General features: G+C 51.1%; 5 protein-coding genes across 5 annotated transcripts; 3 read left to right on the forward strand and 2 right to left on the reverse strand.

The window, feature by feature from the left end:
• Positions 1–1,946: 1,946 nt before the first annotated feature.
• MIND_00677400 (uncharacterized protein) lies at positions 1,947–4,066 on the reverse strand (the record flags this gene model as incomplete). The annotated part of the gene is made up of 6 exons (XM_037363486.1): positions 1,947–2,148; positions 2,194–2,783; positions 2,831–3,111; positions 3,160–3,289; positions 3,335–3,926; positions 3,990–4,066. 6 exons carry the CDS (start codon positions 4,064–4,066, stop codon positions 1,947–1,949), a joined length of 1,872 nt encoding a protein of 623 aa, XP_037219130.1.
• Positions 4,067–7,389: 3,323 nt separating this feature from the next.
• On the reverse strand, positions 7,390–9,237 carry MIND_00677500 (uncharacterized protein; the record flags this gene model as incomplete). The annotated part of the gene is made up of 5 exons (XM_037363487.1): positions 7,390–7,585; positions 7,631–8,250; positions 8,296–8,543; positions 8,589–8,718; positions 8,767–9,237. The coding sequence occupies 5 exons, from the start codon at positions 9,235–9,237 to the stop codon at positions 7,390–7,392; spliced, it is 1,665 nt and encodes a 554-aa protein (XP_037219131.1).
• A 1,295-nt stretch (positions 9,238–10,532) lies between these two features.
• Positions 10,533–12,479, forward strand: MIND_00677600 (uncharacterized protein; the record flags this gene model as incomplete). The annotated part of the gene is made up of 4 exons (XM_037363488.1): positions 10,533–10,556; positions 10,609–11,197; positions 11,251–11,489; positions 11,535–12,479. 4 exons carry the CDS (start codon positions 10,533–10,535, stop codon positions 12,477–12,479), a joined length of 1,797 nt encoding a protein of 598 aa, XP_037219132.1.
• A 1,502-nt stretch (positions 12,480–13,981) lies between these two features.
• On the forward strand, positions 13,982–17,551 carry MIND_00677700 (uncharacterized protein; the record flags this gene model as incomplete). The annotated part of the gene is made up of 12 exons (XM_037363489.1): positions 13,982–14,033; positions 14,082–14,213; positions 14,266–14,465; positions 14,519–15,626; positions 15,675–15,735; positions 15,778–15,950; positions 15,997–16,083; positions 16,131–16,304; positions 16,353–16,680; positions 16,734–16,809; positions 16,856–16,896; positions 16,948–17,551. 12 exons carry the CDS (start codon positions 13,982–13,984, stop codon positions 17,549–17,551), a joined length of 3,036 nt encoding a protein of 1,011 aa, XP_037219133.1.
• Positions 17,552–17,875: 324 nt separating this feature from the next.
• On the forward strand, positions 17,876–19,746 carry MIND_00677800 (uncharacterized protein; the record flags this gene model as incomplete). The annotated part of the gene is made up of 5 exons (XM_037363490.1): positions 17,876–18,003; positions 18,054–18,349; positions 18,403–18,733; positions 18,783–19,688; positions 19,734–19,746. 5 exons carry the CDS (start codon positions 17,876–17,878, stop codon positions 19,744–19,746), a joined length of 1,674 nt encoding a protein of 557 aa, XP_037219134.1.
• Between the last annotated feature and the right edge of the window lie 337 nt (positions 19,747–20,083).

Raw genomic sequence — 20,083 nt, forward strand, 5'->3', positions numbered from 1 at the left:
GCGATTCCGCTTTGTTTTTCGATATGCCAAGGAGGACGACACCCCAAGATGCGGACATAGCGTCGCTTTCTTCCATCTGACCACCACTCGCCAGGCTCCGAGTACGATACTCCATGGCTCTCACCCCGATCCAAATCGCCAGTCGAAATGCCTCGATCGCATAGCCGATGAAAGAACCCAAATCGTCTGACGAGGCGACGACGCATGCGGCAAGAGCGCCTGAAGAGAAGCCAAGCACGCCGAAGGGAAAACGCCCCAAGCTGTCTCGAAATGGAGTCGCTGTTGCCTTCTCTTGTGGAATCACGTGAAGGTAGCGCAAGACTTGTGCAAGAAAGAGCGATGTGCTCGATATGACCGGGTTGTTGTAGTACTTGCCGTCGAAAGCAAGGAGGGAGCCGGGAGATGGAAAGTCGGCCAGGTCGATGCCTGCCTGAGAGCGTTCAGGAGGAGAAAGCGAAGCCAATTCTCCGTGAAAAGCTTCAAGACACGCCGTTGCAACGGTTAGTCCTGTTCCTGATTCCATGTCTTGAAGCGCTTGGAGGCGAGATGCTTTCTGAGAGCTGGCAGATACGCCTTGGCCGCCGAAAAGCGGGATGTCGAGAGCGGTCATTGTCGAATGTATGTTCGAGGGGATGCGAGTGGGAGAAGCTGGAGAGCAAGGATTCGATTACGAGTTTAGGTCTGTGATCTGGTAACTGGGCCGGTCTATGGCAGCCTGCTCGTCAGCTGGGTAGTGCCATCAACTCAACCTGGAAGGCAAAAAGTCAATCTTCGTCCGGTGAGCGTTCAATCGCACTTGCCGTATAGATTAATTTCTGCGAGCAACACGACCCGGGGTTGTGGTAAAAGCGCGCAAACAATATGACCGAGCCGTTTTCTTCAATGTAGAGCAATAAACATGGAGCTGAGCTTTTGACTAGCGATAGAAGCACTTGCTGGCTGTTGCAACTTATGCGATTTTGGCAGCGCCGGTCCCAGTGCGGCAGTCCGGTTTGCTTGGTAGAACTTCGCAGTGTCTTCCGAAAAAAACTTGTTGTCCATTGTCAGCGCGCAATTGAGAACTTTATCCTTGTCGTATGCTCACCGTGGTTAGCGACGAGCGACAAGAGGTTGATTTGAATGGCTCTGGTTTATGCAAAAGAACATGCCAGGGACTGCAGCTGTTTGGGGCACCGCGACCCGTGGTCCCGTTGGCAGTGCCTGGAAAACAAGTTTAGACACGTGATCCCGAAATAAGACGATCCAACGACATACTTACCTTTCACATTCAATACTAGCACGGATTATGGGCCAACCGTGACGAAAGCGCTCTTGAAGCCAAATAAAGCATCCACCCATTGGCAGCTGCAGAGTCGGACCCGTAGCTATACGGAAGGTAAGATGCGTTGTGGACTATTGTGGAATGCCGAAGTAACATAGCAAGTCTCCGACCCTCAGGACACGGTCGATACGGCTTTACTGTTTACACAAACTTTGCGTTCATGGGCCTGATTTCAGAAATTGTCAAGCACCTTAGACTCTGTTTGACTCTCAAGATGCCTCGTCCATCGAAGCTATAACTAGTCTTCATCAAGATTCGACCAACTTGAACGAGTTGCCGCGCGTTTTTATCTTTTGTGGCCCCGTTCGTGTCAAACGTATACGTGCGTAAGGGCAGCCAAGCGGGTTGCTGATCAATGGGCGGGGACAGTATCTGGTAGACGAGATAAAATAACACGCTGAATCTTCTCCAAATTTGTGCGACACATTATCCACGCCCCCTGGCGGAAAGACGTGTCCACATTGCGCTTCAAAGCTTCAACGTTCAACGCCCACGCCAAACTTGAATATGACTGTCGCACTTCTTCCGATGTTGGCGAACTAAATCCAATTGGAGTTGTGCCATTCTGCTAGCTGACAATGGAGTTCTGCAATATTTACCGGAATAACAATGCTGCACGAAAAGCTCACAGTCCCAAAGCCTTTCGTGCGTCTGCAAGTTCCGCGCACTCCTCCCCGGGACACTGATGTTCACAGTTTGCCCCATGCAGGCTCGTGATCCACCAGTCCCCGTTGGCACTCAGGCTCCTTCTCACATCTTCATCGCGAAAAGAACCGCGTTGCACACCCAGACTATGGAGACGACGCAGAGCATTATAGACACCGTTTCTGTGGACATCAGCAAACAATCTTGTGATGATTAATCTTGCTTACTTCTCGTTGGGGGACAACGAATCGAATGGCGGGCAGCTCTCCGAATGCTCTAATATAGCTCCCACCCAGGCACAACGCGGGTCTTCGAAAGCACCCCAGCACTGTGGAACGAGGCTGGGGGACTTGTCTGCTGACGTTCTCGCATCGAGTCGTTCATATGTAGCGAGTTCGTCAGCTAAATCACTTGCTCGTGTTCGTGCAATGGCCTTCAGCAAAATCGACCGTTGGTTGGTACCGCCCATGTCCAACACTGCATGGTAGAGCTGTGCGTCATCGCTACCGGTTATTCCCGTTATCGTAAGTTGGACGGGATCCCCAGCGATTTCTGGTGAGACTGGGGTCGGGCTTCTGGATGAGCAGCCACTAAAATTTGACAGCCCGTCGAAATTGTCACTACTTGGAGGAGTCTCCACATCGTCCATTTCGTCAGAGTAGTCATCCGAGTTATAATCGTCATAATCTTCCTCATCGTCCTCATCGTCGTCGCTTCCATCCGAGTCCGTCGACAGCATCTCAAGTTGCTGACGAGATATGAGACGCATGTCCGCTATGGGTAAGCTGAGAGAAGAACTCCCAGTCCACCGCACGTGCTATGAAGTAGTATTAGATATACCTCATCTGAATAGCAAGCACGCACGATACGGTCCAGCACTTTCAAGTTGGGTGTCGCGGATGTTGAGTTGCTGGGTTCAGCTGGTGACTGGTCGCTTGGATTCAAGTTGGGTGTAACTCGGGGGTGAAGTTCAACACCGAGAGTGATGCGGCCGTCTGCATGGTGTACGTCCTGTTCTGGAATTGACAGCGCGAACCAGAGCGCGATGAGGGACGCCAAGTGGTGTCTTTCTGGGGGAGATGATGGAGCGCAGCTGGTGACGTCCGACAGTAGGAGGGCGCGGTAGCCGAGGGCGTCGCGATGCGCTAGTAAAAAAAGTCACGGGTATACGTTTCATTGAACTGTGGACTTACTGTCTTCAACGATGCAGAAGAAAGGATAGGCAAAGAGAAGGCCGAACCGAATGTCGAGGTCAGCCCGGAACTTCAGTGGGTAGACAGGTTCCGAGACAATGTGCTGCAGCAACTCGATCTTAGTGCCGAGCTGGGAGAAGTGAGACCAAGGGTTACGATGCAGACTACAAAATACCTGTTCAAGCGCATTTTGTGTCTGCGGGTCCACTTGATGCATACCATTCACTTCTTTTATTACAGCTTCCTGGAGGACGCCCGGGGGGAGGAACACCGCAGAAAACCCACTGATTGCGATATGGTCGGCCTTCAAAGTCAAGTCTAGGTTTGCCCCAGACACTCCCCTCGGGAAATAGAAGCCATTGAAAGAGAACTCGGGATGGATGTCTCTCCAGAGCGTGCAAATGAAGCGCGTGATTTCGAGAGCAGCGATGGAAACACCATGGCTCGTGTCCGGCATGGTGGAGGGCCCGGGCAGGTCTTGCAAAAGGAAGGTGTATGTTGTTTGAACAAACTCGGAGAATTCTCCAAGGTTATTAATCGATATAAAGCGATCCAAGCGACGGAAGAGGTCTTCTTCAAGATGGGCATTGCGTCTGAAATGGGTGGGGACAGGGGGAGTAGGTGCAGTGAATAGAGAAGCTGAATATGCTTCTTTGACATTGGGCCGCTCGGGGATTTGTGGAAGGCGAATGTTCAGCAGGTCCCTCCAATTTGAGAGTCGGAAATGGTCGTTGAGGTAAGACATTTTGTGGAGCTCCTTCAAGTTGCTTTGCGTCACGCACATCTGTTGCATAATTTGACGAGCTCTCAGATCGTTGTTGTTCACTCACCAGAAGTTGTCAACGTTGCTTTTAAATTGCGAGTCGAATTCAAAGTGAATAGGCAGCGTTTTCGCGATTATGTTCATGGTGGTTGGTTGCCTACAGCCAAGATCTAAGTATGAGGGAGACGACAAAAAGTGTACACGTTTACTGATATTGAAGTGATATAAGCTATTGTAGCTATGCGAACTTGCCGGAACGTAAAAATACTTTTCGTTGTCTGCTAGCCAGGCTGTTTCTTGGGTGTAGTCGAAGGGTTAACTGAGCGACCGACGACGCTTGGCCAGGTTCTACGAAGGGAAGGGTCCACCAGTAGAGGAACTCTGCGTCCTTTGACCACGTATGGGGGGGCTTTGGGCGTATTTTGTTCTAAGTCAGCCGATTTGCGCGGTTTTTGGTGTCGCGATGTCGGACTCTGGGTTTTGTTTCTCATTCGGCTTCTGGGAGTTGGTCCCAGCGCTACGCGGACTGGACCCGACGGCATGTCAGGTAAGGTCTTGGGTAGACCGGACTGCAAGAACAGATCGACAGTCGCGTCGGGCCAAATGACCACCCGTGGCAGCTTGCTGGCGAAAGAAGTGTCGCCAGTCAATGGATCAGTTTCCTTTGTCGCATCTCTCCATGTGGCCCGAGTTTTTGCATCGAGTTCAATTGGGGGCGGTAGATCAGTCGTCGGTTGTTCTTCTTCGTCTAGGTTGTCAACTTGAAGCTTTTCTGCATGCCCCAAATCTGAGAAGACACCTCTGGATCTTGAGTCGTTCTCGTCGCTCGTGGTAGATGATTCGGTGGATGTTTTGGGAGGTGATGGCGAATCTGGCTCGGGCACAAAAGCAATGGCAAAGTGCGGCCAGCCATCTATAAAGCTCAATTGGAGGAAGCAGCACAAAAAAGGAGAAGTAGCGCACCTTGATCAAGAACAACACGTGTTCGACCCCCAAAGTAGATGGTTTCAGCCAGATATCCGGCCTCGATTATTCCAGCGCGGTTTAGATCATCGTATTCAGTTTGATCGAAGTGGGCAGAGGCGGCTCCTGCGACTTCAGAACGTGGAGGGGAATCTTGTCCCTACGAATGTTAACACAAGCAAAAGGGGAAATTGGAGACACAAACCAGGCGGATGACATAAAGACGTGCAACTTCATGGATGATGGTGCTTTTAACACCGGCCACGACAGCCTTCAAGGATCTCCCAGCCTCGGCACTCTTTCTGCTTTCAGCTGCTTGCGTTGCAGCTATGTAATACTTGACCAGCTCAAACGACAGTGTAACGTGGTGGTTGTGGGTTGCATATCGTCTGGCGATGATCTGTTTTACCCATTTGTCAGGCATGTCAACGAGGTTGTTGTCCCACACGGGCGGTGCTCGCAGAGTCGGAACGAGCACCATCTTTATCGTCATCAAACACGAATGGAAATTCGGGGTCAGTGGAGGCATCGCAAATTACGAAGCGAGGGGGCAGAGAATCCCGCAAAAGGGCGTTGGTGTTTCTCGATAACGCTGCAGTCTGAGTGGTGGACGCAATGTTCCAGGACGTGATTGGGGCAAAAATCTTCAGGGGTGGCGTGAAAGCTAGCTCCGTCGCAGTTTGCGTTACGAGCTTGCTCAATGGATGATCGAGTGGCAAGAGCTTTGCCGTCTTGTTCTTGAAGGAAACATAGGTTTTGATGGGCAGAATGAGCTCAGTATTCCAACGGCAACGGCTTCATCCCAAAAATGTGTAGCATCTGTATCTCACAGTAAAAACAGGAAAAAATGGGGATGAAAGCACACACCATCCTCATTGCTGAACCTAATGTGAATACTGATGTCGTCCCAAATCCGGGTGACCGCTGGAAGAATAACAATACAGTACAATATAAGTAAGTAGTCTCCCTGCTTTTCCAGAAGTCAACTGGGAGATGCTGGAAATACTCTGAAGAACAAGGTTACTGGGTGATTATATGTGGCAATGAAGCCTCACTTTGCAGCATGGGAACATTCAATTTATCAAGGAATCTGAAGCCGGATGGCACAACTGTACGAAAGTAAGTCAGCGGTCAAGAGGTGGTTGCTTGAAGTTGCATCTACCTTCCACACTAATTATTGACAAAAGGTCAATTTTCTGCGACCCCTTTGTCCCTTGACACTCCACATTGAAACGGAACTCTGGCCTAGGCGGTTCTGAGCTTGGTCGCAAGAGAGGTCCAAAGCTGGAAGGAGCCATCTCAGCACTTCGTGATGGAGTGAAAGAATGCAACAAGAGCGGACAAGTTGGTGGTCTTGGAAGAGAAGAATTCAAAGAGGCGTCCGAGTCATCGATGTTTGACTCCTATCTTGGTGGGGGTTCCGTGGAGGAATGGTCTCTAGGCACGGAATCGCCGTTCAAGTTCGTTTCGAGATCGTATTGCTTGTTTGGATTGTCGACATGGACTGTTTCCAACTCGAGGAGAGCACAAGTTCGCTCGTCAATGTTGAAGATTGATGGGTCACGGGTGTGACTCGCCGTGAATCTTCCAGAGCCTTCCACTTGTGCGCTGACTGATCATTAGAAAACTGTAGAATATACTAGTACAATTAGCCTGTAGTATATAACCTGAAATGATTCTCAGCGTTGGGCATCGTTTGCCCTAACGCATTGAACCCTCACCGGTTTGCGATTGCAAACTCTCGCCGACTTTGATCCCATCGCTCCCGCGATAACCTCGGAATTTCAACAGTCAATGAGCTTCTTCAGCGAGCCGACCTCCCTACAGACGGTGACACTCTCAACACTGAGATTCATGTTCTCGAAGTACTCGGCCAACGGTCGTTCGCCCATCAACTGACCGGAAGGTTGTCACCATGACTGCGGGCTGGTATGGATTGGGCGGATAAGGTTAAGTAGTGAATGATACAACCAATGGGACCTACCAGGGTCAGACTGGCTCGACCTCATCACCGAAGCCAATGCATTTCGATCCCTTGCCTCCCACAAGCCCTTGCCTCCCACAGTGCCTGGTCCCATTGGTTGTATCATTCACGGCAGTGGCAGTCTGCTGCTAAATAGACTGGGCTAGTCATCCCGGCTAATCTTCGTTGTCTCCCAGTTATTTGTTATGCTGCAAAGGAGTGTTAGAGATAGTGTTAGAGCAAATAAGATTCTATCGCGCACCCTCCAGTTTATGGGCATGATGATAGTCACTGCGTAGAAGGCGCGAACCGAGAAGAGCTTGGATGCCATTTTGTAGAAATCGAGTATGACGGTGGCATTGGTGTTCGTGCGCGTCAAAACTTTGCTACGTAGAGAACCTCCTCATAGCTGAGGGACGCATGCTGGAAACTGGGCAGCAAATATGTTGCCGGTACTTCATTTGCAGAAATAAGTAAACAGTGATTGGTCAGCTAGGACAAGTAGAATTCTACAACTTTAGCTGGATTATGCACAGAAATTTTACAATCCCAGCGCCTCTCGTGCCTTCACAAGTTCCCCACACTCTTCTCCTGGACACTGATGTTCACAGCTCGCCCCATGCAGGTTCGTTATCCACCATTCCCCGTTGACGCTCCTTCTCACATGTCCACTGTGAAAAGAACCGCGCTGCACACCCAGACTATGGAGACGGCGCAGAGCATTATAGACGTCGTTTCTGAGCACATTAGCAAACAATCTTGTGATGATTACTCGCACTTACTTCTCGGTGGGGGACAACGCATCGAATGGCGGGCAGCTCTCCGAATGTTCTAGTATCGCTCCCACCCAGGCACAACGCGGGTCTGCGAAAGCACCCAAGCACGGTGGAACGAGGCTGGGGGACTTGTCTGCTGAGGTTCTCGCATCGAGTCGTTCATATATAGCGAGTTCGTCAGCTAGCTCGCCCGCCCGGGTTCGTGTGATGGCTTTCAGCAAAATTGACCGTTGGTTGGGACCGCCCATGTCCAGCACTGCACGGTAGAGCTGTGCGCCATCGCTACCGGTTATTCCCGTTATCGTAAGTTGGGCGGGATACCCAGCGATTTCTAGTGAGGCTGGGGTCGGGCTTCTGGATGAACGGCCACTAGAATTTGACAGTCCGTCGTCGAAATGCTCACTAGTAGGAGGGGCCTCGACATCGTCCATTTCTTCTTCATGGTAGTCATCTGAGTCGTTGTCGTTGTGGTATTCCTCGTCCTCCTCCAAATTGACGCCCTCATCGGTGTCATCGCCATCTGAGTCCCCATCGTCTGTGGACAGCATTTGAAGCTGCTCACGAGATATGCGACGCATATTTGCCATGGGTGGGCTGGACGAAGAACTCCCCGTCCACCGCACATGCTATGAAGAGTTGAATATACCGTTATCTGAATAGTAAACACGAACGATACGGTCGAGCACTTTCCATGTCGTGGGCGTTGAGGGTTCAGCTGGCGGCTTGAGGGTGTTGGTGTTTCGGGAGTCGAGTTTAACACCGTAAGTGATGCGGCCGTCTGTATGACGCACATCTTGTTCTGGAATTGACAGTGCAAACCAAAGAGCGACGAGAGAGGCCAAGTGGGGGCTTTCCGGGGAAGGCGGATCCTGTGGAGCACAGCTGGTGACATCCGACAATCGGAGGGCGTGGTCCGTGGCTGGTGAAAGTCAGGGGTGTATGCTGAGTTCAACTGTGGACTTACCGTCTTCAACGATACAGAAGAACGGATAGGCAAAGAGAAGACCGAACCGAATGTCGAGGTCAGCCCGGAACTTCAGTGAGCAGACAGGTTCCGAGACAAGGTGCTGCAGTAACTCCATCTTGGTGCCGAGCTAGGAGAAGTGAGACACCCAAGGGTTACGATGCGAGGCTGAAAATACCTGCTTAAGTGCAGTTTGTGTCTGCAGGTCCACCTGCAAAGCAACATCGTCCGGCGTAGCATTCACCTCTTCCTGGAGGACGCCGCGGGGAAGGAACACTGCGGAAAATCCGCTGATTGCGATATCGTCGGCCTTGAGAGTCAAGTCCATATTCGACCCGGGCACCCCCCTCGGGAGATGAAAGCCGTTGAAATAGAAGTCGGGATGGATGTCTGTCCAGAGAGCGCAAATGAAGTCTGTGATTTTGGAAGCAGCGGTGTAAACACCATAGCTTGTATCCGGCATGGTCGAGGACAGGGCTCGCAAAAGGGAGGTATATTCTGTTTGAATGAGCTGGGAGAAATTGCCAAGATTATTCAGGGATATGAAGCGGTCCAAGCGGCGGTTCAAGATGGGCATTGCGTCGGAAATGGGTGGGGGCAGGCGGGGTAGGTGCGGTGAATGGAGAAGGGGAATATGCTCTTTTAGCATTGAGCCGCTCGGGGATTTGTGGAAGGTGAATGTTCAGCAGGTCCCCCCAATTCGAGAGTTGGCAATGGTCGTTGAGGTCAGACATTTTGCCCCTCTCTGATGCATCTACTGCATGATTTAACGCGCTCTCAGATCGTTGTTGTTCACTCACCAAACATTTATTTGCTTTGCGAGTCTGCTGCTAAATGAACCGGACTATTCATCCCATCCCGGCTAATCTCCGTTGTGCTGCAAAGAAGTGTCAGAGACAGCGTTAGAGCACATAAGATTCTATCGCACACCCTCCAGTTCATGGGCATGAGTAATAGTCACTGCGAACAAGGTGCCAATCGAGCGGGACGGCGGCATTGGTGTTCGTGCGCGTGAAAACCTTTGCGATAGCCCGAGAAAAGAGGAGCCAGTGAGAGCTGAGGGACGCGTGCTGGAAAATGTTACTTTTGAGCAGGAACAAACACGCATACCAATTAGTCAGCTACCACTAACATTTTACAAACCTATAGGTTCCCCGGCGTTCGTCAGTCGGACCGTGCCGCGTATCAATCCAATCCAATCCAATCCCCGCATCCTTGCGCTAAACACTGACGCCAACCGTCTATGAATTTCTCGGAGCTCGACGAGCTCTCCGATAGTCTCCCTCAACTTCCTGTCACCAAATGACATTGCTTTGCGACTAGCAGTACTCTCTCAACCTGGCCCAAGCCGCTCTCTGCTCTATCCAGACCCAGACCCAAACCCATGTCATTGCGCGTCGGAGGCGTGATGATCGTTGTGGACTGTTGGTTGGCACCTGGTCCACGATTCTCGTCCACAATGTATTAATAATCAATCCCAGTCACTGTTAAGGTTGCGCAAGTGCCTGTTCTCGGAGGAACACGTCTCGTGGGGACCATGCTTGCGTGTTGTGCATGTTCAGCGAGTTGGTTGGCCACGTTGGCGACCGTCGAAGGTTCGGAAGCCGACGTTAGTCAACGATACAGACTGACCAGGGATTTTGAAGGTGGTGATGTCGTGCCGGGCAAGTTGGAGCAACCGTAGTGCAACCGTGCACTAATAAAACCTAAAACCGTCCACAAGCGATCGAAAAATGGTCCGGTCACTGTCTTGGGAATAATGACGATCTGGGTTACATACATAGGAACCTCTCGCCCTTCATCTTTCGGTCTGAAGGTCCGCTCTCCGCCACCATGGCAAGCACCCTCAGACGTTGCTCGCAGGTCGGGATTTGCCGAGTCAGAGAGTTGATGACCGTGATGTGATGTGATGTGACAGGCGAACTTCAGGACTTAAGCACTGAGATGCAAGGTAATGACCAAACCATGGTGAGCACCTTGACCAGCCCCATGCGAGCTTCCACAATGACGTGGTCCATAGGCGCCCGTTGTCCGCTTCCGCTGGCTCATACCAGATGAAACGCAGTTTTTTGGCCTGCGATTCGAAATGGATCAACAGCCAAAAGACCAAAAAATATTCCCAACGCTCTCAGCTCGCTACCCAGCTCGTCCAGACGACATTCATCGGGGCCGTCTCTATGTCGCCCCTGCGGCTTCGCTTGGCGATGGCATCCCCACTTTCAAACGGCATGCCCGCGCGCGGTACAACGGCGCATTCCTCACAGAAGTCACTTTCGGTGAGGCCATAGAAGACCCGAATGGCTCGCCGTGTGTTTTCTTCGAGCCTGTTGTGTATGTCAGCAACAAGAAGAGGCGGCTATTACTCCCCAAAATCGACTCCCCCAGCACTCTCGCAAAAGGAGGCCAGCCCTTGCAAGAAGCGATGCAGAAGAGCGACTCTCGATTCCACGGAGTTATTCCATCTGCAGAAGTAGGAGCATGTCCCACTATCCGTACGATCCACGGGGCCTGCCAGGCCGAGCCGCTGGCCCAGCTCTGGTCAGCCCTCCACCGATGTGTCTCGGCCAATGAACAGGAACTAAAGGCCTCCCTCGCCCAGATCAAGGCAGGTGTTCTCCGCAGATGATGTGTTCTACAATGCTTATTTGCAACTCATAGAAAGATGGTGGTTTGTCCAAAGGGGAACTACTCAACAATGCACGGAAGTTGATCTCTGCACTTTGCGGAGATTACGCCGCGGAGCCGGGTTTGCGACAAGCCATCGAGGGGCCATTGCGACGTCTCACTGGCTTCTCGGGAGACGACCAGCTGTTCCTCGTTTGCAAAAACCAGCTGGCTGGAGACCCAACTATCCAGGCATTGTACCGCATTCGTCATCTCATCGCTGGAGATCCCAATATGGTAACTTGAGCATGTTTGTCAGCCCTACTCAAACGCTTCATCAAGGACGAAACCCGGCCCGTGCTGGTGCTCTTCATGGCCATCCGCGCGCATACTATCGAGATCGGTCACGCTTATCTCAACACGTATTACGTCGACGGGAAAGAGGAGGAGCGGGCTTCGTGGCAGGCTGCGACACATCTCACGTATGGGGTGGGCGGCACATTGTCAACGGACCCAAGCGACCTTGAAGTACTTCGCACCGCTTGTATCCTGACGTGTGTTGGGAAGGCAGTCAAAGCACTCGCTGTTTTCCGCAAGCTGATCCAAGCGCCCCCTATCGCCCCCTCTGTCTTTCCAATCAGAGATATGCTAGGTGGCACTTTGCAGCCGGCTCGTCTCTTCCGCGAAACCGACATGCGCGTATTCCACACTGTGTGGCAGAGGGAAGGGCACGAGGACCAGCACGTTGTGGTGAAATTGTTCGAGACTACTACCTACGGGGAAGCGGCACATCGGGCTGCAGCAGAGGCAGATTTGGCGCCAAACCTCGTCTTCTACGGGGATGCTCTCCAGGAGTCGCAGACTGGCTGGTCTGTTGTCGTTATGGATTATGTCGAGCGTGCGGACCACATCACCCAAGCACATATCAAAGCTCTTGAAGCTCTTCCCGGGCGGTTGCGCCAGCTCGGCATCGTCCACGGCGACCTCCGGCTGCCCAACATCCTTTTTGCGAAGAATGACAAGGTGGTGGTTATCGACTGGAACTGGGCCGGCACGCATCCACACTATCCGTGGACGATGAACATGGGCCTCACGTGGCCGCACGGCGCGCAGCCGGGCGGGAGGATCCTGCCTGAACACGACAAGCAGCAGATTGATTGGATAGTGGCGGCATTGCAGAAGGCATACGCCAAGATGCGGGACGGGCCGTTGGAGCTTACTGAAGCAAGAGAGTTCGTGGCTATTGAGCTGCGTGACGTCGGTGGTTCGAGCGAAGACTCAGGATAGTGTTAATGTACAAATTTTCACTGAGATACTTTGTTGGAATTGGAATATATCAGAGCCAAATGCCACATTGAACAGTATGAGCACCAGATTTGGCAGCTTCGTCGAGAACGAGGCGGTTACTTACCACGGATATCCCAAGTCGACCGAACCAAACTGCAGCGGGCAGCGAGACAGTAGAAAGCTTGAAACGAGACATATGCGAAAAAGACAAGAGTCAGAACTTGCTGTCGGACGCATGGAGCTGGCCGGGACTAGGAAAGTGGGCTCCATGCAGGTCACCCTGCGTCCGGAAAGCTGCGACGCTCAGATCATCTCCCGAAAGTCGGTGTTGGGCCGAGTGTGGTAGAGCGGCCGTGAGTGCCGGCGGCTGGTCTGAGTGGATTCCGAAGTTATTGTTACCAGCGAAGAAAGAGTTGTCGCGTGCATCTGTTGCGGTCAATTTAAGGTTGGTCGGCGTTGCTCAGTTTCCTCAATCGAAAGGTGGACAATTAATACTCAATAAGCATGAGTACAACTCACTCACTCAAAGTAAAAATGAAACAATCATTGAAGTGAAGTTGCGTCCGCATTCACGTCGTCGGCCGTCCAGCCTATGTAAGACTGTGAATTTTTGAAGGAATGCAGAAGAATGCACTCACTCGTGTGAGAAATTGCAGCAGAAATAGTCATAAGACGCCGAATTGGTGCAGGGGACCCAAATCGTCTTCCCTGAGATGCATATATTGACATCATCCCCAGACGAGTTTCTAGTAGTCGGGTACTACTAGTCGCTCCAACCCCGAGTTCTCGATCCGTCCCACCGGCCGCCGGTCCGCTTGCTTTCGACGGCAAACAACTCAGTCATCGAGCATATCGATCTTTCTTGCACAAGTCTTGCGGTACTTCCATGTCGGCAAGAGGAAGCAACAACGACATCATTTCAAGGCAGCTTGTGGCGTGTGTGCTTGGCCTGTCTCCAGGTATTCTTGTCGCTTGCGTCGTCGCCTCGTTAGAGGTTTTGAGTCATCTGAATCGACTATACAGTTGAACTTGAGGGATTTCGGGGCACTTCGGATCGGATGAGAATATGAGTTGGATCCAGCAGCGGAAAGCAATGGTTATGGCACCCCGCCTATGAAAGGGTTGAAACTTGAAGCTTGAAGGCTTCCCCAGACAGAGGCATCCTCAATTTTCGACAAGACTTGCGTTGCAATCTTCGTACCATCAGACAAACAAAGCGACAATGGTTTCCGAAATTGCGGTACGCGATTTCTGACTGACTATCAAAGCGGGGGCGTGTAGTGGTGGTGGCCATGGCAGACGCCAACACGCGTAATCGAGCGGGAAAGCGCGGAAAAAAGACTGGCTATAGACGGTGTGGGGCGCGTGGAGGGCGTGTTAGAGGACTTAGAAAAAGCAGGCATACAGGTGGAAGAGGTAGAAAGTAGAAATAGTATTATGATCGTTGGCGAGCGTTGGCGCCAGTGAGCGTGACATATGTTTCTTGAGAAGCATCCACTTCAATGACGCTTTTCGACCCTCCTGAAGGTCCACCACCCGGAAGTCCTCCGCGTAGTATGTGCTTTTAGAATAATATGTGGTAGGAGATTTGAAAGCAAACAGTGCGCTTTGAGGGCCCATGGTTTACAACTCAACTCATCCTATCTGGCGGGATTGGCATTTTCTCATTCCTTGTCTTCTCCTACTCCCGAACTCGTTGGCCGCTTCTATTTGCCCCACGTACAAAGCTCAAAGGTGCGCTGTGGATGAGTCTACAACGTTCACCGCTCCTAACGCCAAACCGCAGGATTTTCCCCACATGAAGCACACGCCCACCAGGCATTCTTCGGATGGATATTACCGACCATACGGACCTCCGAGTTTACCGTTCTCCAGATCGTCGGGCTGGATGCCGCCGTCCTGCTCAATTTCTACAAAATGGCATTCAAGCTCTTCTCGGTTTGCGCCTTCTTCGCAGTGACTATTCTCATGCCTATAAACTGGAGGGTGCGCAATATAATGTTATATGCTATGACGTTTTCTCTCATACTCCTATGCAGCACAACAAGGAGCTCGGAGACGGCGAAGATTGGCCCGGGGATGAGGATGACTGGCCTAGTCTACTCAGCAGCAGACCTGTCCGCCTTACTGCCACTGCCGTGAATGGTACAACCAATGGGACCCTACCAGGTTCAGACTGGCTCGACCTCATCACCGAAGCCAATGCATTCCTATCACTCTACCTTGTCTTCACCTATCTATTCACACTGCTCGCCCTCTACTTCATCTACAGGAACTACCGGCGCTTCATTCGCTCCCGGCAACTATTCTCTCTGGAACTGGTGCATTCCATACCAGCCCGCACAGTCATGGTGACAAACCTTCCGCGGCATTTGATGGGCGAACGACCGTTGGCAGAGTACTTCGAAAACATGAATCTCAGTGTCGAGAGTGTCACCGTCTGCAGGGAGGTCGGCTCGCTGAAGAAGCTTATTGACGAGCGAACTCGTGCCCTCCTCGAGCTGGAGTCAGCGTGGACAAGCTATGTCGGCAATCCAAGCACCGTGGAGGAATACGATCCTGAAACAAGCGGTGTTGGTCCCCTCGTTGATCTTGAATTCGGTGCTGGCCAGCCTCAGCGTCTCGTAGTCCCCCACCGCCCTCGCCCTTCCGTCCGCCCTACTTGGTTTGGTCCCAAGGTCGATGCGTTAGAGTACCTTGATGCGCGGTTTAAAGAAATCGACGAAAAAGTACGCAAGAAGCGCATGTCCAAGTTCAAGGCCACCCAGGTTGCGTTTGTCACTTTTGAGAAGATGTCATCAGCCCAAGTCGCCGTTCAGGTCGCCCATGCACCAACTCCGCTACAATGCAAGACGTATCCTGCTCCCGAACCTCGAGATATTGTGTGGAGTAACATGACTCCGTCTCAACTCAGCATTCAGACTCGAGATGTCTTCGTTTTGGCGATGATTGTCCTCTTGTTCTTGTTCTGGTCAATTATCATCACCACACTCGCGGGTCTCCTCAGTTACACTGAGATTCAGAAGATCCTACCCTGGCTTGCACGTCTTATCGACAGCAACGACAAGATTCGAGCCATTGTGCAGAACTCGTTGCCATCAGTGGCTATTATATCTTTGAACGCCTTGCTACCATTTTTGCTTGAGGGTATGTGAATAGACCAATTAATCCAATATAATTCTAACAATCGACCAGCCTTGACATATCAACAAGGTTATCGTGCCAGGAGTTGGGTCGAGTATTCTCTGCTCAAGAAGTAAGAAACTTTACCTCAAGCTGATGTCCTAACGGTGATCAGATACTTTCTTTTCCTACTTATCAATGTCGTATTCATATTCCTCCTCGCTTCGACCTATCTCGAGCTGTTGTATGAGCTGGCGAACTTCCCTGCCAAGATTCCCGAAAAGCTTGCTAAAGCTCTGCAAGCCGGTAAAGCGCGGAACTTCTTCCTGTCTTATGTGATCCTGCAAGGTATCTGTGGTGATATGCCATGCGAACGAAGCCTCACTTTTCTTAGCTCTCGGTATCATGCCCTTACAACTCCTCAACTTGGGTGTAACCATTCCACGATTTTTCCAGCTGTTTATAACAAGAACCCCTCGAGGTATGTCAAATCTGTCGGTCAAGACTATCTCTCAACAAATTGACTAGACTTTGCGGAACTCAATGCACCACCAATGATCAATTATGGGATCGTGTACCCTCAATCGATCCTCATGTTTGTCATCACGATCCTCTACAGCGTCACTCAACCCCTCATTCTTATATTCGGCGCGATCTACTTCGGCAATGCTTACGTGGTATACAAATACAAGTTGCTTTTTGGTTTGCCTCTACTTTATTCTACCTCGAACACCACTGACCCAAGAACAGTATTCTACAAACCATACGAATCGCAGGGCCAGGCATGGCCACTCACATTCGTCCGATTAATCTGGGGCGTCATAATCTTCCTGCTGTTCATGACCGGATTTTTCATTCTGCAAAACACTTACGCTGGCTCAAAGCTGTCCTACGTCATCACCCTCATGCTCGTTCCTCTTCTCATTGGAACGGTTGTTTGGTCATGGTATGTCTATGGCGCGCTCCAGCCACTGAGCGATTTCGTGAGCCTGAGCTCTGTGCACGAAGTTGAACGGGGGGAGGAGTCTTCGGAGGTAACGAGACTTCAGGCAGAGCATCCCGTGACCTGGTCCCAAAGGTAGATCTGCAACTTGTCTGTTTTCCACTCTTGACTAACCTTTTGCGCCGCAGTAATCTAAGTCGTCGTCGATATGCCCAAAACGACGAGACTTTATATGTTGCTCCGGAGGACGAACGAACAGACTATGTACGATAAAGTCACGTGACTCTCTGACAACTAACCTCCCCTGCAGTCACAACCACCAATGGCGAACTGGTATTCAGGTGTTCTCAAGTAAGAAAACCACTCAATATATACATCCTTTCTTAATCATACGGTCTACAGTACCGGCAAACGCCGTTACGGCCATCCTGCACTCAATGGTGTGCTCCCACAGCCATGGCTGCCGTTGAAGAAGGGACAAACCCTCTCAAACAATGAGCACCGAGCCTCGCCGCGTTTGTCGAAGGACACGAATGGCCAGGCGGTTGTGCTAACATTACGCAAGCGCCCGTCAGTAAGACGGCGGACGCAAACGGAGTTTATCCCCGCTGGCTCTTCTAATGGACCCAGTGTTTCTTCCGACAACGTATCGACCAGCAGCAGCAACCCGTGGCAACATGAGCCGCGGAGGTCCTCGACTGCTCCGCTGAGCCATCGACTGAGCTTCGACCCAGCCAGTGGGGTCATTAATCTACCTGATGACGGAGAGTGGCTGCATGACGAGAGCGATGAGGAAGACTACGGAACACAGACGGGCGGGCTGGAAAACTCGATAGCGTCTCTGGCCGACATTGACCAGCCACCCGTGACTTCGAATGGAGAAGAAGGGACGCCTGTAAGCTCCAGCCCGACTGCATCGCCTTCGCGGCTGTCGCGATACAGCACGTACTTTCACCACCCAGAGCGGCGGAGACAGACGATCCCTGGAGCTTTCCCGCGGTCATAGTGTACTTGGAATGTGTTTTATGATACCCTCCTTAGATCTTTTGGTATAATACTGATCATTGTGGAACTGGACTGCTCCTTCAGATGTTGTTTCGTTGTGGGTGAAATCATCATGGCATTGCAATCAACCACCATGAGCTTCTCAGCTACGACTCAAAAAGAATCTCTTGGGATCGACCACCATGAACTATGCTGCCTATGCTGCTCCAATTCCACTTAAGAGGCCAATTCCTCTTACTTACTCGCCAAAGCAGGCCAAATTTAAAGCTCGTCCTCCGTGACAATTTGTGACATCTTCTCCTAGCCTTTCTCGTTCTCAACGACAATGCCATCATTACCATGGCCATCTTTCATCGGCACGCGCCCTGCGGACTTGTTGATTGACGAGCTGGAGGAAATGATCCGCACTGAACCCAAAGTCTTCGTCAAGATACTACCCAAGGACTCGGAGCTGTATGTTCATCTCTCATTACCAACAAAGCGTGCACTCATATCCCCTCAAGCTCCTCGCAGTCGACCAAGGCACGCAGAAACCTGTCAACTGAGCTTGTCTATCATCATGACCTCCATCAAAAATATTGGGGCCTCGCCGACAGGCAGCCAGAACCACCAGCTACTTGGGAAATGCCTGGAAATGCCAAGCTATATACACTTCCGTCGTATATCGTATTTTTCAAGGAGTATCTGAGGCTATTCAAGTACATCGACATCAAGCGCACTCATGACTTTCTTACCATGCGCACCGGCTTCAGAACTCAAAGTCACTCTGGCGTGTTTATAATTGGCATGCCAGGCATTGGTCTGTGTCTCTTATACTCATAGTTCATCTTTGCTTATTCCCTGTCTACTCAGGAAAGTCAATGTTTTTATGGTTATACCTGATGATCTCCCTGGCATTGCAACTGCCAATTGTAATCTTCTGGGAAAGCCACCTTTTTCTGCACACCAAGTCTGGAGCCTATCGCGTCACGTGCGACATCAAGGATTTTGTTTACCGCGAGGCTCTGAAAGGCCTGGCGTTTCTTATCAATATGGACTGGATCGGGGAGATTCCAGCAGGTCTTGATGTAACAGGGCTAATGTTCGTCATCGCGGCGACTTCCTCACAACCACATCAGTACAAGAAGTGGTCAAAGAATGCCAGCATGGCGACCCTCATTATCAACCCCCCGACAGAAGAAGAGTAAGCTAACAGTCTTGATGACCCGATGCTTATGGCTCAACCCGAATAGATTGCGGGATTATTTTTGTCGGGAGCTTCCACAGCAAAGCGACATGACCTTTGAAGCCGCCTTTGGCCTGGCAGGTCCAAATATCCACACATTAACCGAGCTCCAGTACGGAATGATAACTGAGGTTCAAGTTATCAGAGACATTCGCCTCGGGTTCAGCAATCTTCACGACAACGACTTGGACAACCTTCTTTTCTCCTCGAGCACACCAGACCTCAAATTATTGTCTCATAGCTTAATATCTATCAATCGCTCGGAGACCGGCATGCGAACCGAACGCGGACAAGATGCCATGGTACACCAAGTACCCAAAACTGTCCTTCGTCTTTTGCACACGCATCTGGCACAGCGGCAACTCGGATATCTCCATCGGATGTACAAGCTCTTTGCCGGCAGCAGTCAATTGAGTGTACCACGTGCATGGTGTTTCGAAACCCTTTGTCATCGTCTATTTGCGACGTCCTCCCCGAACACAGTTGTCAAACTTTTTTCTATGGCGGTGGCTGGAGCCGAACTTGAACCAAAGTTCTCGCCTCAGAGCTTGGAATGGCCCATGGCACAGCGCTCAATGCAGACGTTCGTGGCTTCCGAGACACCTAAGCACACCAGCAATATCGATTGCTACTACATTCCAATTGAAGCCAACAACCCAACATTCGATTCCATGGTCCATTTAAGCAACCCATCCCGACTGGTTGGTCTCCAGATGACAATGTCGGCAACTCATTCACTCAATCAATCGGGTTTGGAACGACTCCGAGAACGCCGTCTCCCGGATGAAGAACTCTGGCTTGTCTATGTTATTCCCGAAGGGCAGACGATCTCGGTCCCCTACACTGACACATCGCCCTTCAACCAATTTAAATATTTTTGCTGCCCTGTCGACGTTGGTAACGTCTCGCAAGAGTTAGCGTATTCTTCTGCATTCCTTCCAAGAATTAATAGTTTTAGGCTGGACGGCTGACGAATTGAATGCACACGCAACTGATTGACTGGGCTTGGATCATTGAGCTGGCCATGGGGCTGGTTCAAGTCTGCTGTTTCGAGGGAGCGAGTTCCAATTTGCTCAAGAGATGCGTAAAATAACGTCCAGGTGGAGGTTGGTCAAGTCTTGACCCACCTTTCGTAGTCGGACCAAGGTCAAGTCATGCTTTGCTTATCATGATCAGTAGCTTAGATTTGGACCGAAGCATGGTGTGAATTGAGTTAGTAGCAATAGTATCACCACCCGCAACGGTGACAATTTCTAAGCCCCCGACATTGGCCCTCTCCAAAGAAAGTTGTGCTGGTATCATACAAAG

This window comes from Mycena indigotica (genome assembly GCF_014461135.1).
Source record: "Mycena indigotica strain 171206Taipei chromosome Unknown Mind.scaff0006, whole genome shotgun sequence".
Lineage (NCBI taxonomy): Eukaryota > Fungi > Basidiomycota > Agaricomycetes > Agaricales > Mycenaceae > Mycena > Mycena indigotica.